This window comes from Salvelinus sp. IW2-2015, unplaced genomic scaffold, assembly GCF_002910315.2.
Source record: "Salvelinus sp. IW2-2015 unplaced genomic scaffold, ASM291031v2 Un_scaffold7785, whole genome shotgun sequence".
Taxonomy (NCBI): Eukaryota; Metazoa; Chordata; class Actinopteri; order Salmoniformes; family Salmonidae; genus Salvelinus; species Salvelinus sp. IW2-2015.
In genome coordinates this window covers 480-12667 of record NW_019949045.1, presented here as the reverse complement: position 1 = coordinate 12667, position 12188 = coordinate 480, and the positions used below count along the sequence as shown (strand labels likewise).

The window sequence follows — 12188 nt, the reverse complement described above, 5'->3', positions numbered from 1 at the left end:
GGATTTTCACTCAGACGTGGACCGAAAGGTTAAACCTCTTTCATCAAAAATAACAAGGTCAATCCAGGATGCAAATACTAAGTAGCAGTAACATAACACATTGTAATTATACCGCAGTAGCTTTATAGGGGAAGCAAGGCCAACCAACCTTTCATTTCATATCAAAAGTCGGTCAGCACATAACACGTAGTCGTCAAATATCAGTCGCAACTCATTCCTCAAGGCTCTGTAGGGGTGGTTTGTGAAGTCCTCTTCTTTCATGCCTTTCAGAGGTGATCCTTCTCTGTAACCACACACTTGTATTAACTGTCATCAAGTAAAATAGAATTTGAAAGTTCAAAACTTTACTTACAGCCGTATGGTCATCTTCATGGTGCCATTGGTCAGAGAGCCAACGATGGATGATAAGAGAGATTTTCTTGACGCCCAATTCACACACATGCTCCAGATACTCATCTCTCTGGTGCGTGGTACATAGGATTCTCCTCGTCTGGAGTACTGATCACCTGGGAGGGAAGAAAAGTGATGTTGTATCATGTGTCTATTCTGTCGGTTCTATTCTGTTCTGTTTCTTTCTATTCTGTTCTATCAGTTCTATTCTATTTCGTTCAGTTCTGTTCTGTTCTATTCATTCTATTCTATTCTATTCTTTCAGTTCTGTTCTTTCAGTTCTTTCTATTCTGTCTATCTATCTGTTGTTTCTATTCAGTATCGTTCTATTCGTTCGGTTCTATTCCTTATGTTATATCTGTTCTAGTGTACCAATATGCATGCTTCATATCAGATTTAATCAATACATTTATGTATAAAACAGAATACTCACAAGTAGACGTCGTCTCTTCTCAATGACCCAAAAAGGATACTAAGAGGTTTGGGCGTTGTTTTGTGGAGGGCCTCTTGTTGTCTGCTTCTTTCTCCTGGTTAATAGCGCCTTCTTCCCTGGTCTCCTGCCACGATAGAAGCCACCATCACTGTCTTTAGTAGCCTTCAACCTTTTCTTTTCTGCTTTACTCTTTTTGCCTGATTTATCAGCCTTTTTCTTCCTCTCTGCATTGACAGGCCGCTTGACCTTGCTCTTCTTGGGGGAAGCTGTTTCCACCTGTGCATCAGAGTCAACCTTAAGTTCACTGCCCAGCTCTTCTCCACCTTCAGTTGGTTTGTCGTTAGTGAGCTGAGTTGGAGAGGTAACAACTTGTCGGCCATGTTTGGTATCGTCGGTTGRGTCTTCTTCATATTGGTCTCTGTGGGATTCTGTAACGTCATCTATGCCATTTTTGTGGGTCTCTGAGAGGGTGTAGGAGGATTCGTCTGTGGTGGGGACCTCTAGGTCCCAGTGTGGTGTTGTCTGGGGGTCCAAGGGCTTCGGGACTGTGGGTTTTGTGGTGGTTGTGGTTCGTCGTGTTGTTGTAGTTTTTGGTTTTGTTGTGGTGGTTGTGGTTCGTCGTGTTCTTGTAGTTTTTGGTTTTATTGTGGTGGTTGGTTTTGTAGTGGTGGTGGTCGTGGTTGCTTTGGTTGTGGTTGTTGGTTTTGTTGTGGTGGTTGGTTTTGTAGTGGTGGTGGTTGTGGTGGCTTTGGTTGTGGTTGTTGGTTTTGTTGTGGTGGTTACTTTTGTGGTGGTTGTAGTAGTTGGTTTTGTTGTGGTCGTGGTTGTTTTTCTGGTGGTGGTTGTGGTTGGCTTTGCTGTAGTTGTGGTTGCTTTTGTTGTTGGTGGTGGTTTTGTTGTGGTTGTAGTTGTTGTTGTTTTTGTTGTTGTTGGTTTAGTTGTGGTGGTTGTGGTTGGCTTTGTTGTAATTGTGGTTGCCTTTGTGGTCATAGTTGGTTTTGTGGTTGGTCGGGTTGTGGTAACTGTCACAGCCTGTGGTCCTTGAGCTGGTCTCTGCACCCCTTTCCTCACTGGCACCCTCTCCACTGTAGAGTTCACTCTGACCTCTGACCCCGTGGTCAATACCCCCTGGCCCTGAGACTCAACCACCTGGCCCTCAACACCGGCCGCCTTGCACCTCTGCACGAAGCCCCTCTGCCTGGCCTTCTCCAGCTTGCGCATGTGGGTCTGGTCCATCACCTCGTACATAGCCTCCAGCCTGACCGGGTACGGGTACCTCTCCTCCACCTGGAGGGTCTTCRTCAGGAGAACCATGCCAAACTTCCCCTCCTCCAGCTTCAGGAAGTTCATCAGCCTGGGGATGAGGACCGTATCCAGGGGCTCCTCCGTCACCTGTCCCTTGGCGTTGACKCGCCGCACCTTCCCGCCTCGCTCTCCCTCCTGGTGGAACATCACGATCATCTGCATGTGCCGCTCCGCCATCTGGCAGTAGACGTCCGACTTGAGGAGGGTCATCATCAGGCGATAGTAACCGTCTGAGTCATGTGGGGCGGAGATGACCAGGACCCGGTTCTTCCCTGCGAAGCTGGCCAGGACGTTGAGGGAGCCTGCGCTGCCGGGGACGGTGCGGGCTGGTGTGGACTGAGGCTGAACCGCCACCCCTGTCACTGGTTTACTGCCAACCTGGTTTATGGGTTTCTTTGGTTGTTGGGGTATTCTTCTGCTTGGCATCATCCTTCTGCTTGGTGGTCCTTTTCCTCTTCTTGGAGGCTCAGCTTTCTCATCTCTCTGCATTCTGTCACGATGGCTCATCATAGGGGATACATTTATACCACCAGCGGAAGGAACAATACTGTCAGAGTTCAACACGTTTTGTGTTCTGTTAAACATCCCRCCCTGGAGAGATGTTCGTTGTAAGATTGTCCTTTTGAGGGGTCTCCTGTCAGAGGCCCCTGTGCTCCATACCAGCAACAGCCATAACACACAGAGATGCAGTGTCTGTTTCATTTTTGCAGTGTCAAAGAAAAACCTACAATGGGTATAAGAAGATCAGTGAGAGAGGCATTGCCTGTAGTCCTCTGTCTTTCTGACGTTGTGTCCAGTTTTCAGATGAAATAACTGATCAGTGATTATCCATAAAAACGCTTTGTTTGAGAAGAGAAAAATTGTTCAGCAGTAGGTTATGACGTAACTGTTCAGAAAGACAAATGCACAATCTGGGCTGCTTCAATACAGTAAACACAAACACTTGTCAACTTGTGTGCTATAATCCTACTGAAAGTTTACATGAACATGCACCATTTACCATTCCATTCTGGTGACAAAAAATAACTCCCCGATGATAAGAAATATTATGGCAGTCGTCCAATGCCTCCTTTCTCAGTTTCTGCAGCTGAAATGACATACAGTTAATTTAATGTTAATGTAGACAGTGCAACCTCTGCTTACTAGGCGGCTACACGTAACGGTTCCATATATTCTGTCTATACAAAACTTACTCCATCGATTGTAACTTTAGAGGCCATTTTCCTCTTTTCTAACGTCTTCAGAAGGAGAGAGATTTGTGGAAGTCTCAATGCGTTGTCGGCAAGGAGGGATCTTCTGCCTTCCCCCTTCCAGCGCATCGAGTTACCCGAGGAAATACTATMTAACCACAGACTRCATAAGCGCTCTCTCCCCTCTGAGGACCAACCCAAGACCAAGAAAGAAACGATTTATGCCGCGTTCACGTGCACGTCGGAACGAGAAAACTCGGAAATGTCCGACTTGCTAATTGTTTATAGCTATACACGTGCCGAGTTCAACCAGTCAGAAAGTCGAACATTTCCGAGTTTCCTAGTACAGACTAGCACTTCAACGCAGCATAAGTAGCGGCTCTCACGGCAAGGTTCGACACCGCCCACCGTACACATGTACACAGAATACAGCACTATAGTTATTACAACCATATCTTCTCATGAAATAACTTGGCTGCGTTTATTTATGTATTACCAATGCAGTCTATATCCATAAGATGCCATGGGTGTAATTTAAGTCTAAAATAATCAGATATGGTAGGCCCAACTATTTTATATTTTATTAGCATAATGTCAATAAAAATACATGATGGGATTGGAATTGTATTCATATAGATTTTTACAAGCACACTTGATTATTGTTGTTTTAATAACCAGTAAACTAAAGTTTGGGGAAGTTAGGAAGTTTTATTGAGGGAAACTAGACAAGGTAGTGTTATGCCATCTACTGGCAGGCTTTGCCACAAAGTTTGCTCTTCTTAGTTTTTATTTTATTTGGTTTTGTTGTTGTAATTTTACCACCTTTTTCTTCACAATTTCGTGATATCCAATTGTGATTTTGTCTCATCGCTGCAACTCCCCCAACGGGCTCAGGAGAGGCGAAGGTCGAGTCATGCGCGCTCTTCTGTGATCGTCTGAARACCTTGGTCAATATACCAAATAATGACCGCACTATCAATAATAATCGTAACAGTCAATAACAGTGCAATCATATATAAGCTCACTATTTGGCACGCTCCAAATTCAACCAATGTGTTATAGCTATTGATTGCAGATTTATAAACTACATTTAAGCTTCTAAACTGCTTACGTGTAGGCTCTTTATATTACTAACGTTAATAATAATACATGGGATTTTTATATCGCTTTTCAAAGACCCAAAGATGCTTGAAAAAAGACGATAGAAAGATCCTTAATAAAGACGCTTTCTTTATACTGTATGTTTGATCACAAATGTGTGATTCATTTGTTGATTAGTTTGCTAATTGTGTGTGTGATTTATTTAACCTAGGCCTGTCTAAAGAAGGTATAGGCATCACCTAGGCCTGTCTCAAGAAGGTATAGTCATTCACTGTAGAAGTCTCACATACAAATTACCTCTGGCAGTAATTGGATTGAAAGAGGTCTTGCAGCAATAAGCCTCTTACAGTATTGCAGTTTGCACTTGTTGCTGAGCAGGCAGAGCAGATCCAGGACAGTTTGATGGACACACGGACTAACATTGCTTAATAACTGCCTATAGGATGAGATTTGAACTACAACCTTGGTTTGAAACGAGGATAGCGTCGATGGGACATATATAATCATTTCCAGTTAGGCCTACAGGCTTTATACCCCTGGAAGGTCAGTCAAGATGATGGCCGGAGATGTTGTTGGTATCTGGGAGGTGGCGTTAAGCGATGGGGTTTACAGGATTGAGTTTGAACACGGCACGGCGACAGGGAAGAGGGTTGTTTGGATCAATGGACAGGTACGTAGGCCCTGAAACGTWTTCCTTTTTAAAATCTCTAATGTGTTATTGGGTAGTCAGAGCTATGTACAGAAGGCCTATGGCTGTCTGATTTGCTTTCTTCCTCAGGAGGTGCTCAGAAGAGATTGGATGTTCAAACTGGTTGGAAAGGAGACCTTCACAGTGGGAGGCATGGAAACAAAAGCAACAGTAAACATTGAGGCTATCAGTGGCTTTACCTACGAGTACACCTTGGAGATTGATGGCAAGAGTCTCCAGAAGTTCATAGAATAGATAACAGATCCAAAGTCACTAAGACGTGGGTCTGCAAGTGGATGGTGTTGACTGCAGGATTGTCCTTGGTAAGGCTCAAAAAAACAAAAAGTATTGTTTTTCCTATGAGCATTGAGCAAATATTTAGTGTCAATACCAGCTACACTGTCTATTCTAAAAGTCTATAAAAACATAGTCACTGTGTTAAGGCAACATGCAGGTCAGCGCTGTCTGAGGAGTATAATCTATTTAGGGAACACTTCTGGGGGGGCTATTTAACGGCATCCGAGCAACCTGATTGGAAGGAACACTGTCCTTTGTAGCCTATAGCAGAAAGCTCCATCGTGACATGAATACAACAAGCAGGAACTCTGCACTGTGTGATGTTTATGATGCTCCTTATGGATGTGTAATGCACACCGGTAAATCATTAACAATCATTCCAATGCACTGCATGGTGCTTCTGTCTGTAGGCCTATGTGAAAAATATGATGCAAGCAAATACTAATAATTATACTAAATTACTACTGTATGTTTTCTGTCAACAGAAAAGGACACAAATGGATGTATGGTTCAATGGGCAGAAAATGGAGACAAGAGGTTTTTTTTTCAAACCTCATATGGAATTGAATGTGAAGTTATTGTGTCCATGAATGTTGCATACATACATAGGCCAAGGTTCTGGTTTAACATGATCACTAATGTTTGGTCCATACTTTTGTCCTTCCAGTCCTTTATGATATTTACGTACCTTCTCTTATTGTCGGCTATAGGGAGAGTTTGTGGATGACGGAACAGAGACACACTTCACGGTGGCAACCATGAATGCTGCATCAAGCTTGAGCAGTGGAAAGAAAGCTGGCATATTCCATTACTTAGGTGGTGGGGAAGCAAGTGCCCGCTGGAACGCTGAAGATCATCCATTACTTAATGGTGGATGGGGAAGCAGTGCCCGCTGGACAGACTGAAGAGTCATCCATTACTTAATGGTGGATGGGGAAAGCAGCGCCGGCTGGACAGACTGAAGAGACCACTGAACTTTTCAAGTCAGGAATCTGAAGTTTGGATATCTCCTATGTAAATATAAATGAAGAGGCAGCCTCAGGATGAGTGAGTGGCATTGAAACTAAGATATCAATCGACTCAAGGTCTCTGTACTGTTTCTAGGTTTTCAAGATGGGATCAATATTTCTAATGGTGGAACTAAGGAGTATTATCTTTCTAATAACGAGGTGTGTATAAATAAGTCATTAATCAAAAGAAATATGTAAATATTTACATTTCAAATCAATCAATAAAATATAGCAATACATGTTGTTTTGAGTGTAATCATGTATGATCTTTGCTTGTTTATGCAGATGCTACGGCTATACTTGCACTAAAGCCAAATGTATCTCTTCTCAATATATGAATACCTTAAGAGCTCCATATCTATGGCTAAACTAATTTTAATAATTTATTATTAGATATACTGTACATGTGAGTGAACATTCCAAATGCCCTGAGAAATCAGATGCGCAGCCTCTGCGCAAATAAGTACATCAAGAACGCGACGCAGCCAACGCCGGGCCATAGAGATAGATTTGAAACTATAGTGCCCAAATGAACTATCGTGCCCAAATGCCTATTTTAGCATGGGCATCGCCATTGAGGACTTTCACATTTTAAAGGTAGTCAACTGGGTGGACTCTTATTGTGTTAAGGAGGATCATACAATTCTATCAGGTCACAGGAGGGATCAGCCAATTGAATATACTCGTGAGAAAACATTCCATAAATGCAGTGGCAATAAATGCTAACTCGCTTAATACCTGTTAAAACAACACACTCATGGTGGCAGTATGCCCGTTCAGTTTTTTGCCAACTCATAAAAGTAGTAGAATAAGAAAATGGACTACTTCAAAATGGAGATGGCTGTGCTCTTCACAGATGCCATAATAGGACAGATACAATGATGCGATGTCTATCTAAGTCAATGGGTTGCAGCAAGACTTTTCCAGTAGGAAAACGTTCAGGGAATGACGTCCAATGATACAGACGGATGGATTTCTACCCAAGAGGAAGGGGAAAGCACCTAATGTTGCCGATAAACTAGAGCAATCTGTAAAAATATATATTGCTCTCAATAGCATATAGTAGCCACATTTTTATTGTGTCTTGGAATTTTCGGCAACTGCAAGGCCCAGTGTTTGGACCAAATCCGGACTTGGGGGGAGTTTTGCGCCTGCCTTTGCACGCTAAAACAAACAACGAACGAGGACTTGGCTGCGCAGAAACACATCCAGCCACGATTAGTAACTATTAGCTAGTTATGTAGATTGCTTTGGCAGGTTTGCCTGGGTACATAACTACATTGGTTATTTGCATGTTTGTGAAGAAAAGCTCAAAACAGATTGGTCGGTCTAATGAGAGATGATAGGGGTTTGAGAAATTCAGAGTTTTGTCCCCGGCTTGGACGTTAGCTACTGCTAGCTACCGAGTTAGCAAATACCAAAGGGCTATTTAGCAAGCGTTTTCAAACCTTTCAGCGTTTGAAGAGTTATGACATGACTGTTGTACAGTACTTACCGTTTGCTGGATTGCTACTATTCTATACAGACGCTAAATATTCGTGAATAGGGTTTTTTACTTCCACACTCCGTGAGGGACGGAGCAAGGATATGGGAAGCGTTGCTCAGCCGAATACTACTGTCACTCCTCCAGGATTTCGAATCAGGAGAGCCCGGGTCGGTTGTTTGGACTCACGGATAGCCACAGTTACATGGACTCACTGACAAGTAACTGCTGTTTCATTCAAGCCAAATTTGCAGTTTGAATCAAGTAGCTAGCTATCGACAAATTATTTGGCGTGCCTCACCCACAATATTGTGCAGAGGACCAGACCAGTCAACTCGTTACCAGTCGGGAAAGGGCAAGAACAAAAACGACGCGCAAAATGAACTATCAGCAGCACCTTGCAAACTCGGCTGCCATTAGGTCTGAGATCCAGAGGTTCGAATCCGTCCATCCAAACATCTACTCCATATATGAACTGCTGGAGCGCGTGGAAGAAGCCCATCCTGCAGAATCAGATTCGAGAACATGTCATCGCCATTGAAGGTAAGGCAGTAGGGGTGCATGTAGCCGTCGCTACATGTGACATCGGTACATCGCCATAACATGTTTTGCTCTGCACTCTCTAACCTCTCCAAATCTGTTTACTGCTGTGGTGTCCGGAGTGTTGGTAACCATGATTAAATGACACATCATAGCAGAGCTGCTTAACTGTATGAAGAATGATAATGTATAGGCTTGGTGCCCTGATTGTCAATCAACAATCGATTTCTCTATTGGGCTGGTTCAACAAGCACTTAGCCCAGATGTATGATACTCACATACAAATCAGTAGCTATATCATTTGAATAACTTGCATGCAGAACTACATGAGGGGAGCTCCGAGGATCTGCTTTTCAAACTTCTCACACAGCTGGGCAGATGTTTGGGCTGCCACTATGTACAGAAGGAGTGACATGCATTATCTCATGACCCCCTTGATAATACACTGTCCTGTTATAATGGCGTCATCATATGTGACTCGTGCTTGCTTTTTTACTCTATTGATGGCTGATGAAATGTCCAGCAGTATTGTAGTGAGCCTAGTAGTTGTTGTCGTTGAGAATGGCAACCGGCTTCTTCATTCAACTTGTATAGACTCTGTTTTCATTGCATAGAAATGGGTGCTGTTGCGGTAGGTAGGGTAGGGAGGTGGGAGTTAGGGAGGACTTGCCAGACAGCCAGGTGTTGTTTGACCCACTTTCCACGATGTTGGCCAGCAGCAAAGAAAGCAAGGGGAAAGTGTCACACATTGAGGTAACATGGCTGTTAAACAAGCAAAAGGTGTTTGCGGTGGGTGTGACAGTGGTGTGGGTGTGTGACTGACTAGGCAAGGGATTCCACCGCAATCACTGAGACTGTGTTGTTGTCCTACATGTACCTCTCGGACACAGTGAGGGGAGGTGGCTACCTGCCGGGACTTGTCACTTAGTACCTGGACCTGTCATGTCAGAGGTACAAAGGAACTGGCTGGAGTGGGCCTCCTGAATTGGAGAAACTGAGAAATGTAGTGTGGTCTGGGCAGGGGGATTTTCTTTGGTCCTCGAGTGCTGTTGCACTGGATCAACATTGGCTAGGTTATTGTACTGGTTGAGTTGTGGATCAACCATTGGCCCCCCCCCTAAAAAAGGTTATGTACTGGTTGGAGTGGTGTGGACTCACACTTGGGCTAGGTAATGGGTACGGTTGAGTGTGGTGGATCAACAATTGGCTGGGTTAATGGTAACTGCTAGCGGGTTGGGAGTGAGCGTGTGTGGGTCACTAACGTATGAAGGACCCTGGGTTAATGCGATAGCTGAGGTTCTGAGATAGTGTGTGTGGACAAGAGAGCGAGTTGGCGGCGTTATAATCACACACTCTGGAGGCAGAGTGATGTGACCAACATTATCTTAGGGTATTATATAGCCTACTTGGAGCAGTGGGTATTTGTGCGCGACACCTGTGAGATAGGGATGAAACATTGGCTCGGGTTAATGGTGAAGCTGGCCTAAGGAGGTGTCGCACTCACATTCGGGCAGTAGGGTCTAATATGAGGTACTCAGGTCGCTATGGAGTGTTGTTGGATCAAACATGTGGCTGGGTTTAAGCAGTGGTACGTAGTGATGAGGTTGGAGTGTGGTGGATTCAGAGGGCATCGTCTGTGTGGTGAACAATAAAGAAACTCGGTGGGCATAAGGAGTGTTGTGGGATCACATTTGGCTAGGTTAGTAGATATGGATAAACTCCTGCATGGGTTGAGTGTGTGGGTCAACATTGCCGGCTTATGAACTAGTAGGACTGAGTGTTGAGGCGTGAGAATTGTTGGGTAAGTGGATAGGTAGACAAATCATCTGGCTTAGGTTAAATGGTACTGGGGTTGGCACGTCAAGATGGATCAAACATTGGCGTAAGGGTATCTGTGACTATGGTTGGAGTGTGTGGATCAAGAGCATATTTAGGTTATGGTCATGAATGGTTATTTTTAAGCGGGGGTGGGGATTGAGTGTGTGTATCAACATTGTGCTGGGGTTTTATTGGGTACTGGTTGGGAGGTGGTGTGGAGTCAAACATTGGCTGGTTAATGGTACTGGGGTTTGGAGTGTGTGAATCAACATTGCTGGGGTTTTAATGGTACTGGTTTGGAAGTGTGGTGGATAAACATTGGCTTAGGAGTTAATGGTATGGTTTGGAGTGTGTGGATTCATACATTGGCTGGGTTAATGGCTAACTGGGTTGGAGGTGGTGGATCAACATTGCTATGTTATGGTATAGTTGGAAGTGTGTGGTCAACCATTGGCTTGGGATTTTGCGTACTGTTGGAGTGTTGATCACATTCGGCTTAGGTTTATGGTACTGGTTTGGAAGTTGTGTGGATCAACTTGTGTCGTTGAGTGTGTGGATAAACATTGGCTGGTAATGTACTGGTTGGAGTGTGTGGAATCACATTGGCTGGGTTAATGGTACTGGATTGGGTGTGTGGGTTGAGCGGTAATGATCTTCTCTCAGGGGTTGATGGTCAGTAGTAGGACTGAGCGACTTTGTTTGAACAAGATATCAGGACCACTGTTTGGGTCTGGGGCTGCCGTCAATACTCCAGAAATACCATGAAACTAACTTGTTGGGAATGGGCTTGTACGTTAACATTTCAGACTGGGTAAATGCTTACGTGGGATCAAGAGCCTGTGTTGTCGTTTTTCAGGCACCTTGAATGACAATCTCGCCGAACAACTCAGTCTGACAGATGGAAACCACTCTGAAAACTGCTAACGTCACACTCCTTTATCTTTTCCAAAAAACCAGCCAGGACAACTCTTGTCACTCCCGACAGAATGACTGACATCTAAGGGAGAGAGAAGAGTGAGGGAGGGAGGTGGAGAGAAAACAAAAGGGATTGAGGAGAGAGAAGAGAGAACTGAACAGTGATCAGAGAGAGCGATCATCAGGAGGAAGAAGTGAGGGGAGATGGGCTGTGAGGGGAATGAAAAGAGGAGAGATTGCACACCGGAACCAAGAAAGGAGCTGTTATGTAATGCCTGTGATGGCTTACTGCCTGTCACTGGCTTACTGATGTCCTGAGCTGACTGATGGTCCTGGGCTAACTGAATGTCCTGGCTTGTAATAATAAGTGGGGATTGCCTTTTAAGTGTTTTTAGTTCCATTATGCAACCAATGTAGTGTGTGTGTGGTGTGTGTGTGTGCAGGTTTTACAAGAGTTGTACTGCTGATGATCTGATGTTCACGCATCTATTTTCTCCATAATTAGTGCACCTACGTTTGATCAGGGACACTGGTCAAACGTAGTGCACGCTATGTGGAATAGGTGTCGGCGGCGGAGGCCAGTACCTAGCGATGTTGGGCCAGTAACTGAAAGGTCGCTGTTCAAAATCCCGGGCAGACCGAGGTTGAAAAATATGCCAATTGTGCCCTTAGAGCAAGGCACTTAACCTAATACATACTGTAAAGTCACTCCTATAAGAGCGTCTGCTAAATGATTAAAATGTAAATGATAAAAATTAGAAATGTGGGATTTCCCAGACTGCAGTATACCCTGATCTTGTTATTCTGCAGCATTTGTTCCTGCTAAGTCACATCCATCCTCCCCAGACGAGCAGTACAGGCACTACATCACACTGTCTCGCTCCCCCACATTCTGCTGAGGTGAGGAGGGAACTCACCAATGTTCTGTTCCCCATTAATAATATTTTCTTGGTTTTGCTGGCCAGTTTTGCATGGTTCTGTTGGCACCCAGTGGCTGGTTCAGTAAATGTTCTTTCAG

The 12188-nt window shown here is 44.3% G+C and overlaps 1 protein-coding gene and 1 pseudogene across 1 annotated transcript; one reads left to right on the top strand and one right to left on the bottom strand.

The window, feature by feature from the left end:
• Positions 1–862: 862 nt before the first annotated feature.
• On the bottom strand, positions 863–3524 carry LOC139027156 (coiled-coil domain-containing protein 80-like). Its single transcript, XM_070442314.1, has 2 exons — positions 3129–3524; positions 863–2852 (listed from the first exon to the last, which is right to left on the bottom strand). Exons 1-2 carry the CDS (start codon positions 3134–3136, stop codon positions 863–865), a joined length of 1998 nt encoding a protein of 665 aa, XP_070298415.1. The 5' UTR covers positions 3137–3524.
• A 1358-nt stretch (positions 3525–4882) lies between these two features.
• On the top strand, positions 4883–5941 carry LOC112079377 (fas apoptotic inhibitory molecule 1-like; annotated as a pseudogene).
• Positions 5942–12188: the final 6247 nt, after the last annotated feature.